Here is a 21,302-nt window from a genome sequence, read left to right as displayed (position 1 = left end):
AGTGGGCTTTAGGTCCAGCTAGAAGAGAAGGGCTGGGATTCAGCATGGGAAGGTGGCACACGGCTATGGGCATTGGTGGGAGCAGGAGTTGGCTCCTCCGTGTCTTCCACTGCACCCAGTGGGGTGCCAGAAGTGGCCCAGCCAGGAGAAGAGTTTCTTGTGCACTTGATGTTGTAACTGAGCCTTGATGGGTTTGTTTTCCCTTCCTGTCTCCACCAGGTCATCACACTGGAAGGCTGGGTGGACATCATGTACTTTGTCATGGATGCGCACTCCTTCTACAACTTCATCTACTTCATCCTCCTGATCATTGTGAGTGGCCTTAGGGGAGCAGAGGGCATCTCCTGGCATTTGGAGAGGGCAGCGTGAAGTCACCCAGGGGAACAGGGCAGATAATACAGTGCATATAAGGGCTGAGGTAGGAACCAGCCTGCTGGAAGGTGTGCAGCTTCAAAATGGTGTTGCCTTGCAGCTGCATCTTCTACAAACATGAAAGAAAAATACTCAGCTATGGCTGATGGGCTTCTGTTGCTGCTGTTTCTGCTGCTTCTTACCTTGTGCTCCAAGGTCCTCTCCCTTTGTTGTCACCTTGAATTTAAGTTTAAAATAGGCTAATTATCCTTCGTCAGCTCTTGAGCTCTGGAAGAGGAGGAGGCTGCCCAGAAATCCCCCCATATCAAAGAACCCAGCTGGCTGGGTTGTTGGTGCAGAGGGGACATTCCAGGAAAACAGTCCCAAACTTCAGAAAGAACATGAAGAAAGGAGGGAAAAGATTACTGCCCACAGCCCACCCACACTGCACAGCATCATCTGAGACCACCCACAAGGGAGCCAACAAAGACCTTCTGTGGGGTGGGCTCCATGATGGGCTTTGTCTGTGCAAGCAGGATTGTCTTCCGTGAGTGGTTGAGCTCGTTGTCTAGACTCCCTTTATCGTCAAGGGAGAAAAATAGGTGCTTTAAGAGAGTGATTCATCTCCTCTGAAGGTAGACATCCAAAATAAATTAGATGCATTGAAGACTTGATGTGCCTATTTCTCTCTTGACTCTGAAGGATCATTAGGTGCCTCACTCAGATGTATCTGAGATAAGTGAGATGAGTCTCTTTCTTCCTCTCTAATTGGACTAAATCCAGAAAAATAGCTGCACGCCTTCCATTAGGCCATTGTGGGGATTTCTGCTCCTCCTCAAACCAGGACTCAAACCCTGATGAGAAGGTAGGAGGTCGTTTAGTCCACGATGTTTTTTCTGGTGCATCTATTAGCTTCCCCCAGAAAAGAAACAATCCCTTGCTCTCAGCATCCCCAAAACAACAGAAAGGAAGGGCAAGCAGTACTTTTCCAGATGCCGTGCGAGTACCGTTCATGGTGTGTGATACCAGTTAGCACGTCAGTAATTCTCTGCGATCCAAGCTGCGCTCTGCAGAAGGCAGAACCTCGTGAAACCCTGGTTGGAAAGCAAATCTCCAGGCTGTGGGTACAGATTGCTGATGCCCTTGCGTAACAGTCACCCGCAAATCCCGTTAGCAGAGGAAAGGGATCTGCTCGCAAGCTGCCCACACGCTGCCAGAAAAAACACTCCTATCGGCAGAGCTCAGCGCGTTCATCGTAATGCCACTAATTGTGATAATTACAACCGCTGTGTGCGGAGGGAGAAAAACCCCGTCTCAAAAGAGCAAATGCTTTTTGTCAAAATAATCTTCTCTTGGCTTTGATCTCTGACGTCCTCCGTGGAGCGGTGGCGTGGGAGTCCCCGGGGGGCTCAGCCCCTCCTCGGTCCTGCCTGGCGGTCCCTGACACGTGGGATGGGGCCAGTGGGGGTTTGCCCCCTGCTCCTTGTGCTGGGGGAGCTGGGGGGTGGGTATGGCTACTCCACCGTGGCTGATGGCTCCTGTCCCTTCAGGTGGGCTCCTTCTTCATGATCAACCTCTGCCTGGTAGTGATCGCAACGCAGTTCTCGGAGACGAAGCAGCGCGAGAGCCAGCTGATGAAGGAGCAGCGGGTGCGCTACCTGTCCAACGCCAGCACCCTCGCCAGCTTCTCGGAACCGGGCAGCTGCTACGACGAGCTCCTCAAGTACCTGGTTTACATCGCCCGTAAAGGCAGCAAGCAGCTCGTCGAGGTCTACCGGGTGGCAGGCGTGAGGATGGGCTTTCTCCCCAGCCCCACGAGCAAGGCAGGGGCTGACCGGCGTGCCAGGAAGCGCCGGAGCAGGAAGAGGTCCTCTGTGCACCATCTCATCCACCACCATCACCACCACCACCACCACTACCACCTGGGCAACGGGAACCTCCGAGCGCCCCGCGCCAGCCCAGAGATCAGCGACGTGGAGACCAGCTCGCTCCACAATGGGACCAACCGGCTGATGCTCCCCCCGTCAGCATCGAACCCCCACGGGACCCCCAGCGCCTCTCCCAGCAACACCGAGTCCGTGCACAGCATCTACCACGCCGACTGCCACTTCGAGCCGGTGCGCTGCCGGTCATCCCTTCCGCAGCCAGGTCTTGGCCTGCCGAGCCCTGAGGGGATCCCCAAGAACATCGTGGGCGGCAAGGTGTACCCCACAGTGCACCCCAGTACCTCTCATGAGATCCTGATGGAGAAGAGCCTGGGGGAGGCGGCAGTCGGGGCCGGGAGCAGCACCTTGACGAGCCTCAACATCCCTCCCGGGCCGTACAGCACCATGCACAAGCTGCTGGAGACGCAGAGCACGGGTGAGCCCGGGGCTGGGCGTCAGGCTGGGGTTGCTTTGCAGAAATGTGTGCTGTGACCTCATTTCTTCCTCTTTCTGAATCCCTGCAGGGTTCTTTTCAGTCCATGTTACAGAGAAAGGCGATGGCTTTCCAGGTGAGCCACTGTGAATCTTCTACCTACCCTAATGCATCTTATAGCTACGAGAAGGCTGGGGAGGGACTGCTCACAGAGGCTTCTAGTGATAGGACGGGGGGCAGTGGGTATAAATTGGAGAGGGGCAGATTTAGACTAGACATAAGGAGGAATTTCTTCACTATGAGAGTGGGGAGGCCCTGGAACAGGTTTCCCAGGGAAGCCGTGGCTGCCCCATCCCTGGAGGTGTTCAAGGATGGGTTGGATGGGCCTTGGGCAGCCTGATCCATGGCAGCGGGGTTGGAACTGGATCATCTTTTAAGTCCCTTCCAACCCAAACTATTCTATGATTCTACGACCAAGAGAGAGGTTACAACCACTCAGACTTCAGAGCTGAAAAAATCCAAGGGAGATGAATGTTTTCAAGGAGCCCATCATCTTTCCCATCCCCATCTCCTCCCAGTCAAACCAATTTATTCTGCAGTTACGGAGAACCCTCCCCAGGCCCCTGCAGTCCCCAAATCAGATGAAACTGAGCCCAGTGACACCGAGCAGAGCTGGAGCCCAGCTTGGCCACTTCCAAATGGGCACATGCCTTGCTTGCTGAAACACAAGGATTGGAGGTGTCTGCATTGCCCCCACTTACTGCAGAGCTTGGGGATGGGCAGCTTGCAGAGCTGAGTCCTAGAACGTCCATTGAGCTCTGAATATCTCTGCTCCTTGTGGAACACGAGGCTCGGGAGCTCAAGTGTCTGCTTTGCACAGTGGCAGTTGCAGAGGGCAAGTGTTAAAAATCAGGAAGCCCAATACAGAGCCAGACACCAAATGCAGTGACTGCATTGGGGTGTTCGTGCCTTCACCGCAAGATGCTCTTCCTCCCTCCTCACCCTGAGGTTTGGGAGCTCAGGCCAGTCTGGTCCAACGCCTCTCAGCCTCCAAGAAGTGTTTCTGGCCAGGTTTTCCCAGGCAATCAGTGCCCTTTCCAGCCCGCTGCGGTGGCACTGACCTGTGCAGGGGAGAGACCAAGTCCTGCCCCCAGCCCGGAGCTGCCTGGAGACAGAATCCGCAGAGCCGGGCTCTGGGATGATTTAGCGCTGGGTTTTTATCCACGCTGCTGCGTGCGGGTGTGTTCTTTGCAGATAGGCTCTGCCCTGGCAGCTGCCTGGTGGCATTTTGGGGAATATCCCGCTGGCATTGTCACCCAGGAGCCACCTGGCAGCTGGGAGCTGTGCTGGGGGCAGCGAGCGGACAGGGAAGCTGGTGATTTTGGAGCATCAGTGAACAGCAGGAGGCGGAAAGGAGGTTGCTGCCAGAGGTGCTCCTGATAATTATGGCTTGGAGCCTGCTAGGGCCAGGGGAACTGATTGCTTTCTCCCAGCTGTAACGGCCAGAGGCAGAAGGAGGTGGGGCTGGGGGTCCTGGACTGGTGGCACTGTCTGCCTGGGGGCAGCAAAGAGGGCTTTGGAACTGGGGAGAAGTCACTTGGGTTTCACCTAGGGCTCCTTAACTCAGCAGGAGCCCTTGTCCCCTTGGGGAATGCTGTCGTGTCAGGGGCAGTGGTGTGGTACCAACCCATCCCGGCTGACAGGTTACCCTGGTCCTGCCCGTCTGCTGTTCTAGGTCCCTGCCAAAGCTCCTGCAAGATCTCCAGCCCCTGCACGAAGCTGGACGGCGGCTCCTGCAACCCCGAGAGTTGCCCTTACTGCCTCAAGGTGCTGGCGAGCGAGGGCGAGCTGACAGACAACGAGACGGCCGACTCGGACAGCGAGGGGGTCTATGAGTTCACGCAGGACGCCCACTACAGCGACCAGCGGGACCCGCAGCGAGGCAGAGCCCGTGCCAGGAAAGTGAGCCGCGTGCTGGCGTTCTGGCACGTGGTGTGCGAGACCTTCCGCAAGATCGTGGACAGCAAATATTTTGGCCGTGGGATCATGGTGGCCATTCTCATCAACACCCTCAGCATGGGGATCGAGTACCACGAGCAGGTGAGCGCTGTCCTGGCAGCTCCCGGGGATGCGGGAGCGTGCGGCTTGTCTGACTGTGGCTGCCATCAGGATGGTTTGGGATGAAAGGCCTTGGGGTGCATCAAGAAGGGTCCTAGGATAAAGTAAGGCTGATTTTTCTCCTCTGAGCATGCTTCCAGCTTGCAGGCAGCGATCACCCTGGCTGGTGCTGGGCTGCGTGAGTGCCTGCATCCTGGCCCCACCAGGGATGCTCTGCTCCAGGGTCGATGCAGCTGTAGGCAGGGAAGTCTATTGAATTTGCAGTCCCTGGAGAGGAGGTAACAAATGCCTTTGCCTCCCCGGTGAACGATACAGCGGGCTGAGTCCAAAATAAACTCATCGCTGGCTATTCCTTCACTCGATTATCTGACTCCTTGCAGGCAAGAGGCTGCCTCTGCTCCAGCCTCTCGCACACTTGTCACCTAGCAGAGCGTTTCCCTGTGTAGAGTCATTAAGAAAAGGAGTTGCCACATTCCTCCTGAAATGTCTCCATAAGGATGACAGGGGCTTTGCTTCTAGAGAGGCTTTTTAGATGGTCTGGCAGGTTTTGGGGCTGGTGTGGTGCTCTCGGTCCTGCTGCAGGCGTGGGATCCCTTGGTGCTGCAGGTGCACACTTTGTTTGGATTTGGGGTGAAGAATTTGTGAGTGAGGATGCTGAGATGTTGTGCAACCTTGCTGTAACCCCCTCCAGTGCTCAAGGGCTCCCAGCTGCACGGTGCTTCTCCTGGGATGTCGGCATTCTCCCCTCCCAGCGCTAACCTTTCCTGGAGCTCCCTTGCATCTCGAGGCGCAGCTGTTTCCTTTTCTCTGGCACGTTTTGGATTTGCAGAGCTGCTCGCTGTCGCATGCAGAAGTGTTTCTCCCACCGCTCTCAGTGGCAACAGTGGTGGCTGCAGACTGGGTTCACGTTTCTGTGTCCTCCTGTGGCATTAATGCCTCAGAGACCGAATACCAGGGTGACACGGGTGTGCTAAATGTGTCCCTTCCAGCCAGCACCTTCTCCCTGACGTCCTAACACAGTCTGGCTGGCTCACCGCTGTTTTCAGTACACATTAAAAGATGATGCTCTCTGAAGTCCTGCAGGTTTCACCTTCATCCGCTGCCCTTGGTGGGAGCTCTGCGGGGAGGTTTGAATGATTCCACCTTTACTTAATAACACCGGGAAGATCATCTCATAAGAGCCTTGAGGGAGGTGGCTCAGGAAACCAATAAACCGTTATCTTCCTCCTCTGGCTGAAGGGTGAAAGCGGATCCACTGTGTCTTTGCTGCAGCTGTCCGAGGGGCGGGTTGTCAAAGCCCTTCCTCAGGAGCATCTTTGGGAGATGCTGGTGCAGGCTCCCACCACGTGTGCACGTGGCTGAACATGAGCCAGCAGTGGCCCAGGTAGCCAAGAAGGCCACCAGCATCCTGGCTTGGATCAGCCATGGGGTGGCCAGAGGAGCTGTGGCACTTGGGGACGGAGTTTAGGAGGTACAGGGCGGTTGGGCTGACAGTTGGACTTGATCTTAGAGGTCTTTTCCAACCTTAATGATTCCACGATTCTCCCAGGGGCCCAACCCACCAGGGATGGGTGGCTGAGCAAGCTCCCATCATCAAAGACCCTGAAGGCAGCACAGCTTCTTAATTCTTTGTGCTGGGGAAAACAGGGCAGCAGGGGGGTGGCCTCTGCCCCGGTGCGTCCCCGCAGGCAGCTGGGAGAGAAGAGGCAGATTTTTGTGGTGGTTTTCTGGTAACAGGGTGAAGGGAGCTGATAAGCGTGGGGGGACTCCAGACGCGGTGGGTGGTTGCTTTCTTTGACAGAATTTTGAAGCTACTACTGTTCCAGATTCCTTTCTTCCAGGCGTTTGGAGTGAAAAGCGGAGCTTGTTTTTATTAGTTCATCTGCTCAAAGCGGTGGCAGAGAGCAGAGGTGTTTTTCTGTAGACACGGGAGGCTTATAGTCTGCTGTTTCATAATCTGACAGTTATGAGAGCAGGAATTAGAGGGGAGAAATGCTGGACCCGGCCTTTCCGCAGAGGTTATAAACACTGAAACGTGTGATTTTTTATCTTTTAGAAGAGCCTTTCCTAAAAGTGCGTGTGATCAACCTTGCAAAATTCATCTTCATTGGCTGGTTGTTTGCAAAGAAGAGAAGGGGCTTGAAGAGCACTTGACTCCGTGACTTTCTATATTAAGCTCTCAGCTTATTTAATGAATGTTTACCTCGTAGCTTTTCACAGGGGGCCACCCTGGGCGTGCTGGGCTATATTAGGATAAATACTTTCAGGACGTGGTTTATGGTGCCATGTCAAAAGCCTTGTGGTGTCTACCAGCACCGTGCCGGAGGGGAGAGGACATACGAGCAGCTACCGTGTGAGAGGAGGACTGGTGGTTGCTCTGGGAGGAGAAAGGCTTCTGCCCTCCCATCTGGCTCTAACAGTGTTGGGTGGGATTCAGCAGCTCTGGGACCACCGGAGCATCCTGGACTTCAAAATGAGAGCTCGTCAGCTGAGGTTGAAGCCAGGAGAGAGAAGTACGCTCCTCTGGAGGCTTTGTATCTCACCTTGGGCATCCTGGAGAGACCGGCTTTCCTCCACAGGAGATGTCTAGAAGACCAAAACAGTCTTTCAGTGACTTGCTTAACAGACTTGGCAACCAGAGAAGGCCAGGCTGGGATATTTAGGATGAGTGCAATAATTTGAAGGATAAATGAGTGGAAATCGTGTGTGTGTTGGAAACACAGGCCTCACCTCTTGCTGTTTGCTTGCATTTGCCCATCAGGCAACCTGGCCTGACTGAGCACTCATGGCCAGGGGGACTGGATGCACGTAGAAAAGGTAGTTTGTGTCCCCGGGGTTCATCTAGAACCTTCTGTCCCACAGCTCCTCTTCACAGACCACCTTCTGCTGCAAAGTCATTATCAACGAAGAGTTTTCCATTGCATGGCTGGGAGCTACCTTTCCTCTAAGCTCCTTCTGACCCGACTTTCTCAACCTCAGGTTGCTTCCACGTGGTCCTTGCACGTGTATGAGCTGTAGGTGCTCCTGACCAGGCTTCCCTCTGCCTTTCTGCCCACCCTCCTCACCCCTCCAGCCCTGACTCTCTCCTCTCTGGAGCGCTGGGTTCAGTGGGAGGGAGGCGGAGTGGTTTGAGGTGCCGTGGCTGCTGGGCAGCCGTGTGAAATTTTCCATCAGGGAAATGACAAGCAGATTGCTGCGGATTATTAATGTGACTGCTAAAGAGCTTGTTTTTCTATGGAGATGAAGCAAAACGCAGGTAGAAACTATTAGCCTTGGGTAGAGGGATATAAAGGTGATTTAAAGGGAGGCTCTGGGGGATTTTAAATACACTGTTGAACCAATTGACTGATTCGCCTTAGGGAGGCTGAGACTCCGCAGCTCTGCGGGTTCAAACGACTGGGGCTTTGCAAAAGCTTGTTCTGCCATAGAGCAGAGTAAAATGTGCTGCTAAACCAGAGGATGCCTGTGCTGCTTCCCCCCAGCCCTGGCCGTGAGCCAGACTCTGTTCCATAATGTGCTGCTTTGGCTTTTTTTTTTTCCCCTCCTCCAAATCCTTCCTTGGAGTGAAGCGCAAAGGCTTTAGTACAAGGCGTGATGTTGGACTCCTCAGCAGGGGAAAGAATTCGGCAAGGGCTTCCTTGAAGGAAGGGCTTTGGGGTTTTGTTTTTGTTTTTAAAATCTGGTTTGCATTGAGCTGCCTGGCTGTTGCGATTTTCCTTGTCTGAACTCACGTTGAATGAACTGTAGCCTACATGTCCATTTGTTTAAATAGAGCTTGAATTTCAGCCGCCGTCTCTGCGGTGTTTTACCATTGTTAACATAACAAGAAAGGGGCTGGAGAATCCTGTACTGGCCCCCTCCAAGCTGCAGTGGGTTCAATTCCATGGCAGGAGTTCGCGGGGACTTGGATCTAGATTAGTCCAAAGCTTTGGTGTCCCTAAAGGAAGGAAGAGGAAATTGGTTCTGACCTGTAGAATCATAAAATGAATCATGGAATGGGTTGGGTTGGAAGGGACCTCAAAGCCCATCCAGTCCCACCCCTGCTGTGGGCAGGGACCCCTCCCATGGATCAGGGGCTCCAAGCCCCATCCAACCTGGCCTTGAACCCCTCCAGGGATGGGGCAGCCACCCCTGCTCTGGGCAGCCTGGGCCAGGGCCTCTCCACCCTCACAGGGAAACATTTCTCCCTGAAACCTCACCAAGGGGTGCAAATTCCATCTGCAGAAGGCAGGAGCAGCCTAAGCCCATGGTGGTACCTCAGGGTGAATTCCTAGTGCATCCCACTGCAGAGTTCAGAGTGTGCACGATACAGATGATGTAAAGTTGTCACTGGTGACATTACGATCTAATAGCCGCTGCAGCATGGAAATATCAACCATCTGTGCCAAAGCTTGCTGGTAGAATGCATTAAAGTGTCTGTTTATGTAAACAGCCGAGGCTGGAGAACATGGGAGTCATCTTGATCGGCGTCAGAGGATGGGAAATTTTCATGTATCCAGGATGATCGAGAGGGGAGGTGGAGGGTCAATAACTGCAGCAGCATTAGAGAACCTGCCAGCGTGGAGGAACCATTAGGCTCCAGGTTCAAGCATTAATAATAGTCACCCAAATAGTATTGATGTACTTCTGCTTCTGCTGGAATCAGTGTGCGGGGAAGAAGGTAACTGAGAATTATTAGCTGTCATGACACCACTGATTGATTTCTCCATGCGGGAAGAAAATTTGATTGCTCCATGGAGATGTGATGTAACAGAATTGGGCAGTGGGGATCTGGCAGCTTGTGGTCTCAGGATGCTGGGGGTCTATGTTAGTGTCCAAAGTTGTGGGCAAGCTGGAGGACAGCAGGTCTAGGTCCATTTGTGAGCACTGCCTTAGTCATAAGGGTGTCTCGGGGATCAGAAGCACTTTGTCTTTGGGACTTGGTGGTCGGGAGCATCCTAATCTCCACCAGTTCTAAGCTAAGTTGAACATTTTGCTGCTGGCTGCAGGAGTGCTATAGGGCAGCGGCAGATTTGTCATGGACATGTAGGCTGCTCCTTTGAAATCCCAAGTGCTCATTTGCCTCCCAAGGAGGCTGTGGAGGATCTGGGAACGTGCTGCAGCTTGCAGGGTGCTGCTGCCCAGCTCGCCCCTGTCTGACTGCAGAGTGGCTGTGGGTGACACCCTGTCTGCTCTGACCTCTGCAGCTCCCCATCAGGTTGATCCAGTACATCTCAATTTTGGCTCCTTTCATGTGTGTGGATTTATGTCAGGAAGAAAGAGATCCCTTTGATTTTGTAAAATGTTTTGATCTCTCTTGCACCTCTCTTGGACTGATTTCTGTGAGCGCAGGGACTCCAAGACCCGTCCCCCAGCCAGGCAGCAGCGGGTGCTGCACGGGGAGCTCTCTGCAGCGCAAAACTCTGCTGTACCCCCTGAACCTTGCACCCTGGCTGCTTTACACCAACTGTGGCCTTCACAGCACAGCCTGACTTCTCTTTGTGGGGAGGTTTTTAATTTGATGCTTCCCTGCATGAAGCAGATTTGTTAGGCTTTGGTCTGGGAGGGCACTTGGCATGTGAATGCATCCCCATAAATCAATGACGCAGCCTTTCCCTGGCCAGCCTCCACCTGCCCTGGGCTCTTCCTGGGAGCTCTCGAGGTCCTGCAGTCACGAACCGTCTTCTCTTCCTCAAGATATCCCCACTTCCACTTGATCCCGCGTCTCTATTTAACTCCGTTACACATCTCTCCAGCCCCGTGCCAGCGACTCTTAGCCAAGCGATCAAAGCTTTGGCAGTGCAGCGAGGCTTCCCCTCCCTCGGCATCTGCTGGCGTTGCCCAGCACAGGGCTTGTAGCTAGCGTCGACTTCTCAGCGCCCCAGCTGCACGGGGCAGTCCCACGGTAGGAAAACGAGGTGCCCTATAGATTTGCACGTGCCGTATTCAATTAGCTCCTGCTCGAGCAGAAATTGCTCTTATTAACAGTCTGTTGTTGGAGACTGAAGGAGTCGACACTAATGGAAGTCATCAGAGCTGTTAATCACTGGGATCACCGACTTCAAAAACCAGCTCTGCGTTTCTTATTGGGGGTAATTCTTTTTATGGACCTCGGGGGTTCTTCCGCTTCTCAACGATTTGAAGGGTTTATGAGGTCTTGTCAGAACTTGTGTGTTTTAATTGACTCGCTCACAAGGCTCTTCCAGAGTGCCATGCAAATGCAGAGGTGCCACGGCCCTCGTAGTCATTAAAAGAGATCGTCTGGGCCTATAAAGCAGACTTCATCCTAGTTCTGAGACTGAATGATTTGAAAATTAAATGAGATTTCATTCGACTGGAAAGCATATGGGGTTTTATCAGATAATTCAATTCTACGCATGCTTTAGGGATGAGCCTGTGTGGATTCCTTGACATCTACTGAAGTTTTCTTCAGCTCCCTGGATGAGGAGCCCTAAGTGTCAGTCCTTTCCTGTTAATTTAGTTCAGAGGCTGGAAATACCGGGGCTGCCTCAGATCCTATCATTACAGCCGTTGTTTCAGCTGCCATCCGTAGCCTCGTGTTATCTCTGCTCAGGCAGCATTGAGAAGAGACTACGGCTCAGTGAAATGGGAATATGATGCGTGCTTTCAAAACTCACTTCATCCCTGCGTGGATGAAAGATCACTGCTCTCTGCAGAGAGCTGGGCGTTTCTCTCTGCTGCTTCTTTGATTATTGTGGTTGCTCCCCTTGGGTAGGAGCCAGCAAACTCAGCTGGATCTTCTGGAGCATCCTCAGCTTGCACCAGCGTAAGCTTTCATCTGTAAGCGCTCCTGATGGCTGGTGATTTCCAAGGATCAGTCCATCTTTCCCCGATTATCCTGGTAGAGGTTGATCCTGATGCTGTTGGTGCCCATGACTCTGCCCTGCTGCCACCTCTGTCCTCTCTCTGTCCTCTCAGAGCCTTTTCCCACCCATCTCAACCCCCAGTGGGAGCAGAGACAGGAACCGGGTGCTTTTTCCCTCATCTCTGCTGGATTTCAGCTCTTTGTTATAATTGGGTTTTTGCTGATGTTAGGAAAGGACTGGCTTTTCCCCCTGGACGCCTGTCAGCATTAGAGATAACGTTCCCAGCATCAGAAACCTGGGTTCAGCAGATCTGTGCGGGAGCCGTACCGACACAGCCTTTTTCTTTCTCTCTTTTGATTTCCTCCCTCCCCTGGCACCTTCTCAAGTACTAATGGGGAGATAAGTTTCAAACTTGGTTTAGATTAACTAGAAATATAGGGCTTTAAATCTCAAGTACTTACAAGGTGTGACCAAGTGGAAATGCAGCTTTTGTTCAGCTTAAGCTCCTTCGAAACCTGGGCAGAGGGATGAGCCAGTTCATGTTTTTCTTGCATTTTCTGGGATAATATTAATCCAGAAATCTCAAGCTGAGAGAGATAAGGAGTTCAGGCAAGCAGATCTGCTGTGCGTCCTGGTAGAGAGAGCCCAGCCCCAGGGCTTGGCCGTGGAGAACATGGTCTGCGGGTCCTGTTTGTGGTGCTGGGCAGCGATAGTTCATGGCAGGTCCTTCAGGGTTGGTTGGTGAGGTTCTCCATCATGCTCAGCACTCATCCCCTTGTTTTCACCCTGGGCTTGGGGTGGACAGGAGGCAGAGGTGCATGAGGGCACAGCACAGAATGGTTTTGCTCTGCTCCTCCTGGGGCTGGAGACAAGGAGAGGGCAGTGTGCTCACTGGGCTGAAGATGGGCTGCTGGGAAGTTCAGGATTTAGAGAAATGTATTAGAAGGGAATGACTTTGACAGACAAGCAAAGAAGTCCAGTTTTATCCCATCACCACATGGGAAAGGAGGATTTTATTACGGGCTGAATGGAGGCTGATATTTCATGCCGCGGCAAGTAATGCTGTAAGAAAGGGAGGAAAGCAGCTTTCATTTCAGAGAAATCAGAGCTGTCTGTGCAGAAAGGACTCACCTTCTACCACCACCAGTAATCTCCTCTCTTTCCACCAGTTCTTCCACGTTCCAGCTAACAAATATCCCTTGCCACCCCACACCTGCAGAAGCAAGGAGCTGAGTGCCTGGAATGGTGAAGAGGCTGGAGAACAGCTCTTATGAGGCCAGGCTGAGAGAGTTGGGGTTGTTCAGCCTGGGGAAGAGAAGGCTGCAGAGAGACCTGAGAGCAGCTTCCAGTGCTGAAAGAGGCTCTAGGAAAGCTGGGGAGGGGCTCTTGGTCACGGGGTGGAAGGATAGGATGAGAGGGAATGGTTTTGAGCTGCAAGAGGGGAGATTGAGGTGAGATCTTGCTGTGAGGGTGGGGAGGCCCTGGCCCAGGTTGCCCAGATCAGGGGTGGCTGCCCCATCCCTGGAGGGGTTCAAGGCCAGGTTATATGGGATTTTGAGCCCTCTGATGCAGTGGGAGGTGTCCCTGCCCCTGGCAGATGGGGGTGGAACTGGATGGCCTTTGAGGTGCCTTCCATCCCAAACCATTCCATGGTTCCATGATTCTAAAACCGCTGCAATCCTGCTACTTTCCAAGTGTTTTCTTTAACCGGTTTGGCAGAGGATGTGTCGAGAAAGCCTATCGGGCTCTGATTAAGCAGAGCTCAGGTTCGCGCTGCTGGACCTGAGACAACGAATAAACCCGATGCCTTTTAAGGGGCCCCGAAGACAATGAATGTCATCACTGAAAGTATGTGTGGATTGAGCTTCTATTTATAAAGTAGCAAGCGGATCTGGAGTAGAGGAGCTGTATTCGCCGAAGGGAACCGATGTGGTTTTTTGGATGCTGTGGCTCAGTGGGTGCCCCAAGGCAGGGGAAGCAGAGCGGGTGCCATGAGGGCTGGGCATGGAGAAGGCTTGTTCCTGACTGAGGACAGGGTCATGAGCTCTGAATGATGGGAAACTGAGCATGGGAAAGGGCAAAGCAAGGGCACCTCATTTTGTTAATTAATAGTTTCTTCCGTTCATTAGCATTTCTTGCATTTTGCCCCAGGACTCGTGGTCCGGCTGCTGTTTTAAGGCAGATCTGGTGCGTGTGTCTGCACGCAGAGCGGGGAGAGGAGCTTAATGGAGTGGTGTCAGGTTGAAAATAGCCTCTTTGTCTGACCTGTTTGATTTTTTTCATGTGTATATATATTAAAAATCCGCAAGTGATGAGTCAGTAAAACGCTGTTGGTATTTCCTGTGAAAGAGCTGAGGTTGGTATTTTCTTTCTGTGTTATTTTTCCTTAGTTGCCATGGTAATGGTTTCAGAAGGGGTTTATTCTGCAGCCATTTGAATGGGTTAGAAGTTTTCATGGTCGTCTGGATCCGCTCGCGGAAGCAGAGCCCTTGGGATCAGGAGGGATCTGTCTCCTGGCCTGTCACCCAGCCCTCCCTCTGGGCTGTGGCAGGACACGGTGGTTTCCCTGTTTCATTTTATTGTTGGTGAGGTAGAGAGGAAGGAACCCAGGGTGCTTCTGCTCTTCTTGTGCTGACAACCCTGGGAACAGGGGCTGGCCATGGAGATCTCTGAGGGCTGGAGCACCTCCTAGATGAGGGCAGGCTGGGAGAGTTGGGGTGGTTCAGCCTGGAGAAGAGAAAGGTCTAAGGAGACCTTGAAGCAGCTTCCAGCACTGAAAGGGGCTCCAGGAAAGCTGGGGAGGGGCTGTTGATCAGGGAGGGCAGGGATAGGATGAGGGGGAATGGTTTTGAACTGAAAGAGGGGAGAATGACATGAGGTTTCAGGGAGAAATGTTTCCCTGTGAGGGTGAGGAGGCCCTGGCCCAGGTTGCCCCATCCCTGGAGGTGTTCAGGGCCAGGCTGGATGGGGCTTTGAGGCCCAGTGGGAGGTGTTCCTGCCCATGGCAGGGGTGGAACTGGATGGGCTTTAAGGTCCTTCCCAACCCCACCCATTCCATGATTCTATGAAACGGGGATGGGTTTATCTGTGCCAGCCGTGCCCGCAGCACCGGGTGCCCATCTGACGGTGATGGAGAGCCTGTGCCGTGCCTTATATGGGTCACGGCTGGAGGAAGGCAGGAGCAGAAGCCTTGTGAGCCCCGTGCACCATCTGCCAGGTCACTTGTTGGCACTTCATCACACAACGGGGCTTGTCTTTAGGAACCGGGGAACGCAGCCCTCGGGGCTTGTGCTTTTAATGACCCCAGGCCCTGTCCTCACCCTCGTCCCTGTGCGTTGCCCTCAGCCCTGCTTGCTCAGAATCACCAGGTTGGAAAAGACCCACAGGATCATCGAGTCCAACCAGTCAGCAGACACTTAGGAGCTTTGTGCCCAGGGAGGAGTAGAGTGTGCCACTGTCCCCTTCCAGATGGAAATGGAGCACGTCCCTCGTGCTGTCAGAAACCCCACTTGTGAGCTTCTGCTCAGTATAAAAAAAAGAAAACCAAAACAAAATAAAAGCATTACAGCCTGTTTCTGAATGCTGAGAAAAGGGCAAGGTGCTAGCCCAGCTCCGAAGTACCCCTTGAGGCAACATTAGGTACCTGGAGGCATCTTCCCTTGCCTCCTCCTGCTCTGAGATACCCCTGAAGGCAACATTTGGTACCTGGAGACATCATCCCTTGCCTCTTCCTGCCCCTGTGTCGGTGCCCTGCCTGGTGGTCCTTGGAGCATCCCCTCCTCACGGCCGTGGTTTGCACCCTGCCTGGCAGGGTTGCCCCTGGCTCACCTCCTCCCGCCGCCTTCCTTTGCCGTGTGGTGTTTATGAGAGATGCTGCGCTGTCTGCTCCGATTTTATGTGCTGCCAGAGCTCCTCGATGTGCTGTTTGGTACATCAACAGATCGACACTACGCAAACAGAGAGCTAACAGGGAATGATTTATCCAGGACATCACGTCTGTGTGTCCAACAAGGTGAGGTATCCTGGAAACAAAATCCAATATTTACCAAAGACTCAGCTGGGAGAGCTGGTGTTTCGTGCCACAGCTGAATCGCGCTTGCATCTCACTCTCTTTAATCATGGGATGCTTTCCTTTAATTAGTCACTGCTGCTACTGATGAGAGAATTAGCAGGCTCTTTTTTTTAATGGCGAGGCTGAGGCTATAGCAGATGTGCTGTGAGCAGGAGGCTCCGTGCTGCAAAGAAGCCCCCAGCTCTGCTCTTTGGGCTCTGCCTCCCTGCAAAATGCCCTTTTCAGGGTGGGTCCTGCAGGGGTTTGTTTTCCAGCTGTATTTTTTAGTCAAAGGAAGGATGCTGCCCTCCCTGGCTGCCCTGGTGTGGCCCTCGGAGGGGAATCCTGCTTGGTTTTATTGTCTCTTTTCCTCCACGCCTGGCGAGGACGCGTGGAGCTGGTGTTGTGGCAGGAGTCAGTGACTCTCCAGGTACATTCTGTCCAGAGCTGGCCAGTAGGGTTTTGATTAGAGGGTTTTTGTTAGAAAAGGTCACTTTATCAGACTTGAAGCCGCTCACAGGAAGGGAGCAGTTTTAGTGAGTTGGCTTAAATAAAAATTATTGAGTTACATTGTCTGAGATTTGAAGCGTTTATTTGGGCATATGGGGAACAAAATGTTCCACGTTCTTCTTCAATCTGACTTTTATTTATGTTTTTAATTTCAGTTGATTTACAGTACAGAGCAAGTGGATGAAGGAACAGGGATTGAAACGGAGGGGAGAATTTTCAGAAGTCTGGGCACCAAAGTGTTTCAGTTCACAGGTTCCTAAGCTGTGTGTGTTTGGGATGGGGTGACAACTTCACCTCCCAGAGGAGAGAAAAACCACTTCCCTGCTGTGTTGTAGTGATGTCAAAGGAAGGAGGTCTCAGACGCGTTTGTTATTTCTCTAGAGCAGAAGTATCTTATAAACAGACTTATTATCTAGAGCTGTGGAGAAATCCTGTAGCTGGCATTCTCTGAAGCATCTGAATCCCCACCGCCCGGCTGCGATCCCCTCAGGCAGGATCACGCTCTCAGCCTGTCTCTGTTGTTATCCCTGTGTCCCGGTGGTGGCCCTGGCAGGAGTCCGAGTGGGTGTCCCACGGGCTGGCTGCGGCGACGCATCCCTTGAAGGGACTTGGAGCTGCTGCAGGGGCTCAAAGCTGCCCTAGGGGCCCGCCAAGAGGGAGCGAGGGGCTCAGGGGAGAGCACTCCAGAGCCAGCTGCAAAAATCCTCCGAGTTGTTCCTATTGCCCCACCTCAACCATTTAGGGATGCGTTGCTTCCCAAAGCAGAAGAGCTCCTTGGTTCCAGCTGGTGTGCTTCCAGCAGAGGCTCACTCTGGAGACCATCCTCTTCTCCCGGCTGGGTGAAAGGAGAGCTTCCCTTTCTTCTTTCAAACCATTTTGGCCATTAATCTCAGATTTTTGGATCTTAATTCTCACCTCTGATTCAGGAGATCCTACTTTTTGTTCTTGTTATGGGCGCGCAGCATCGCAAATATTAAAACTTGCATCCTGCGAGGGAAAAGGAAAAGGAGGAGGACCTGGGGGGAGGCAGCTTTTTTGGGATGAAAGTGGGGGGCTGAGGGATGGATCTAGCACAGCTGGAGGTGCTGAGCATCACCGTGCTGCACAGGGAGCACCTAGAGCCTTCCTGTGCCAGGGGTGTTTGGGGCTCTCCTCAGCCAGGAGGACTGAGGGGGGACGTTTTGTGGGCTGGGGGGGTCATGGCCCTTCCAGTGGGTCCTGAGGGTCCTGAAAGAGTTGCAGTATACGCTCTCCTCCCCCGTGACTCCCCACATCACCTCGCTGTGTCCTGCCGGCCTCTCCCATCCCAATTTATACATCCCAATGCCATCTCCAACCAGAAGGTGCTCGAGAAGTGCAAGGTTTCATTAATGCACGTTATTAAACAACCTTCCTGCAGGGGCTGGTTGGGTTTTCCGTGTCAGCCCCTGCCGGGTCCGGATGCCATGGCTCGGGAGAGCTGCTGGGTCTCACACATCAAGGGACTTAACCAGGTTTTGCCTGTGGGGCAGGTTAGATTTGGCAGCGTGGTCACAGAGGTGGGGAACAGAGGGTGGAAACAGCCTCTGGGGCCCAGGTGAGCGGGGCTGATGGATGAGAAGGAAAGCTTCCAGGAACGCGGTTCTTTTCCAGCAGCATTGTTGCGGTAATGATAGCAGCACAGCTTGCCTCGGCACCAGGGCTCTCGTGAATGAGTTGGCATTTTTTTTGTGACTAATGTAGACTTTCAGCTCTTTGAAATTGTCCTGAGGTGCAGCTTGACATACAAGTTCTCGGCCTATTTATTACTTTGTGTCTGAGGGCTCCCACAGGGATGGGATTTTAGAGCAGGGCTCCGTTTAATATCCGAAACCGGAGATTTTGTATTTTAGCTCTAGATCAGCCTGGAGGTGATTTGGGCTGTACGTCCAGTGTTTGGTAAACTCTAGGTGAAGGATCTGTGCTGCAGTGAGGATGGTTGAGATGTTGCAGGTGTTCAACATTCCCTTTTTTCTCCTCTGCCAGGGGAGGTTTAGGTTGAACAGCAGGAGAAGGTTCTTCCCACAGAGGGTGATGGGGCACTGGACCAGTTGCCCAGGGAAGCAGGCACGGCCCCAAGCCTGACAATATTTCAAAAGCATTTGGCCGATGTCCTCTGACACACAGGATGAATGTTGGGGTGTCCTTTGCAGGGGCAGGAGTTGGATGATCCTTGTGAATCCTTTCCAACTCAGGATGGTCTGTGATCTATTTATTTGCCAGCGTGAAGCCTTTGATTGCTGTAGTTTCTTAGGGCTCTGAAATGCAGTTGGTCAAGTGTTGACGCTGCTCCTGAGCCATCCCCTCTCCTGGCCGACGCGGCGTTGGTTTGGGTTGTGTCCTCTCATATCAAACTCTCCAGCATGTGCCGCAGCGTGTGCTGTGCTGTGGCAGCTCCTGTGTGTTGCAGGAAGTTTTTTGACCAGCCGTGAAGGTGTTTGATGGAAGCAGTAGGAGCAGTCAACGCCGCACATTGCGCATTGGCTTCTGCTTATGGTGTAGCTGCAGCAAACTTGCACATCTGGCCATAACCCACCACGGGGCTCAGGCATCTAAAGCCACGGGTGGTTACATGTGGGGATTTAGAGAAGTATTTGAGGGAGTTAAGTGCCAAACTATCCCTAAGAGGAATCCAGGACCCGCTGCGTGTAAGGTGTTTTGTGAACTGTGCCAGCCCACTGCCCTGCGGGACATCTCAGCGTTGCCGACACGGCCCCGCGGCCACCTGCCAGCAGGACGTCGGCTCCCGGTTTTAATGAAGCCTCTAAGTAGAAACACGCAGTTGCGGCTGAGTGTTGGGGTTAAATGGGGAGAAGGGATCTGGTACTGCAGATTCGGCTCCTGCCTTTGCTACCGACTGATCCTAAACAGACTACACCACCGGTTTTTGTCTTCTGCCATATGTTTTCCAATAATGCCCGCCCACTCGGCAGGGAAAGCACAGTGCTGGGTGCCTGCAGGCATTGTTGGGAACCCTCTGTGAAATGTGCTAGGCAAACACGAAAGGTATTAATTGAGGGCCAAGATGACTGGAATTCTGTTTGTTAAGGCTTTTTCATACCTCTATTTTTAGATTGTCAGTCAGGAATACTGAGATTGGGCCCTTCCTCAGCAGCATTTGGTGCCTCCTGATAGCAGAGGGTTTGAGCCACTCTGGTTAAGGCACCTGAAAAATCTTAGCTTAAATCTTTTGGTGATGCTCTATAAAAAGGATGTTCGTGTGAGCAAAGAGTCCAACTTCCCCTTCTGCATAAGGAAAATTGTTTTGGAGGATGTGAAAGCGTTAAGGCCACTTCTCCATAAACCTCCTGAGGTGGTGCTAAAGCTGTGATTAACGCGAAGGCCGTGGCTAGATTTACATGCTCAATTTACAGCGGGTGCATAAACCTTAAATACTCCGATAGTATTTTTCTTCTCTCTCCTGGGCTTTGAGCAAGCCATTACCATTTTCTCGCTACGCCGTTAGCATCGATGTTCCTACACTTGTGGCACTGGCGCTTGTATTTCCAGGTGTCATTTGGGATGTGCCTGACAAATGGAGCTGGGCTGCTGACCGTGTCCCTTTCCTCCTCTTTCCCAGCCGGAGGAGCTCACCAACGCCCTGGAGATCAGCAACATCGTCTTCACAAGCCTCTTTGCCCTGGAGATGCTGCTGAAAGTCCTCGTTTATGGTCCTTTTGGCTACATTAAGAATCCATACAACATCTTTGATGGGATCATCGTGGTGATTAGGTACAAACTGAGAGCATTCGTTGTGCATGTTTGCCTTCATTTGCCCATTTAATTAAACGGGAAGTAGTGGTGAGTGGACATAAATACCTTCCTATGACACTTCATACTTCTCTGCTGTAAATTATTGCACAATTGCTACACAGTTAATGCCCACAATTGCTAATACATGTATCTGAGTTATTTTATGGTCATTTTAGAGAGAGGCCCAAGCAGAAAGCTATCAGTCTCAATCTCCTGGGAAAATCTCGGACCCAAATGGTAAAACCAATGCCCAATTAAGTACCTGTCTTTTTTTTTGGTGCCTTCAAGGGCTGTGATTGCCTGTGCAGCTGCAGCTGCTGATTTGCAGGCAGATTTTTGGGGCTCTGCTCTTTGCAAGCCTGGGTAGCGTGCAGCTCACCAGGGCTATTAGTGTTGTCTCCACCCACTTTCCATCCCTCTTCTCTCTGAATTTCACCCTCCTTTTGCTTCTTCTCCTCCATGCCTTTGTGTTAATATTTGCCTTCTCACCCTGCAATGACCTTTCTCTTTTCTCTCTCAGCGTGTGGGAGATAGTGGGCCAGCAAGGTGGGGGGCTCTCAGTCCTGCGGACCTTTCGGCTCATGCGTGTTTTGAAGCTGGTCCGCTTCATGCCAGCCCTCCAGCGCCAGCTCGTCGTCCTCATGAAGACCATGGACAACGTGGCCACGTTCTGCATGTTGCTGATGCTCTTCATCTTCATCTTTAGGTAAGCACTTCCATTTCCCTGTCCAGAGATGTGTTTTCAGGTGGGATCCCATGGGGAGGTGAGAAAGTGAGTCCGCACCAGGACACGGCTGAAAAGAAATGTCTCAGGAACGGCATCGCTGTGGCTTGCTGCCCTGACTAAATTCTCTTAACTCAGGCCAAATGAGACATCTGTCTTTGCAAGATGATTTACAAGGAAAATCTTTCATCTGGATGATTCCTTGACATCACCCCAAGACAGCAGTCCCATTACTTGCTGACTAGCAGAAAGCCCGGTGCTAAAAATATTGCCAAGGAGAAGATGATGTTCCTAAAATAAAGTCAGTCGTGGTGGAGCTTGTGCCTTTGCTGAGAAGTGGAAATGTTAGAAATAGATTTGGCGTGGCGTTGAATTCTTGAAGTTCGGTCTAGATTTTGAGAAGAGCCTGTCTCCTTGTAGCCACCAACTGATGTTCCAGCAGTCCAGGCACTGGGAAGGTCTGAAGACAGCCAGTCTCTTCCATGGAATAACGTCCCTTCTCCCAGTGCGAGGTTTCACTCCAGCATTTGCAGCTGTGGTGCTCAGCAGAGCTGTAAATAATTTGCTTGTTCAGGCTACCTACAGAGAGCAGGGGAAAACAAATTGTTTGTTC

General features: G+C 52.4%; 1 protein-coding gene across 21 annotated transcripts in view; it reads left to right on the top strand.

Annotated features, from left to right (window-relative positions):
* The window catches only part of CACNA1G (calcium voltage-gated channel subunit alpha1 G), a 135,892-nt gene that overhangs the window by 54,006 nt on the left and 60,584 nt on the right, over nucleotides 1-21,302 (top strand). For all 21 annotated transcript variants that reach the window (XM_069872795.1, XM_069872790.1, XM_069872792.1 and 18 more), the window contains exons 7-12: nucleotides 220-312; nucleotides 1,902-2,712; nucleotides 2,801-2,845; nucleotides 4,445-4,809; nucleotides 19,793-19,944; nucleotides 20,486-20,671. In XM_069872795.1, the coding sequence (XP_069728896.1) occupies nucleotides 220-312; nucleotides 1,902-2,712; nucleotides 2,801-2,845; nucleotides 4,445-4,809; nucleotides 19,793-19,944; nucleotides 20,486-20,671 (1,652 nt within the window). The remainder of the gene's footprint in view (nucleotides 1-219; nucleotides 313-1,901; nucleotides 2,713-2,800; nucleotides 2,846-4,444; nucleotides 4,810-19,792; nucleotides 19,945-20,485; nucleotides 20,672-21,302) is intronic.

Source organism: Phaenicophaeus curvirostris, chromosome 19 (assembly GCF_032191515.1).
Source record: "Phaenicophaeus curvirostris isolate KB17595 chromosome 19, BPBGC_Pcur_1.0, whole genome shotgun sequence".
NCBI classification, from domain to species: Eukaryota; Metazoa; Chordata; class Aves; order Cuculiformes; family Cuculidae; genus Phaenicophaeus; species Phaenicophaeus curvirostris.
This window is presented reverse-complemented; position numbering and strand designations above follow the sequence as displayed.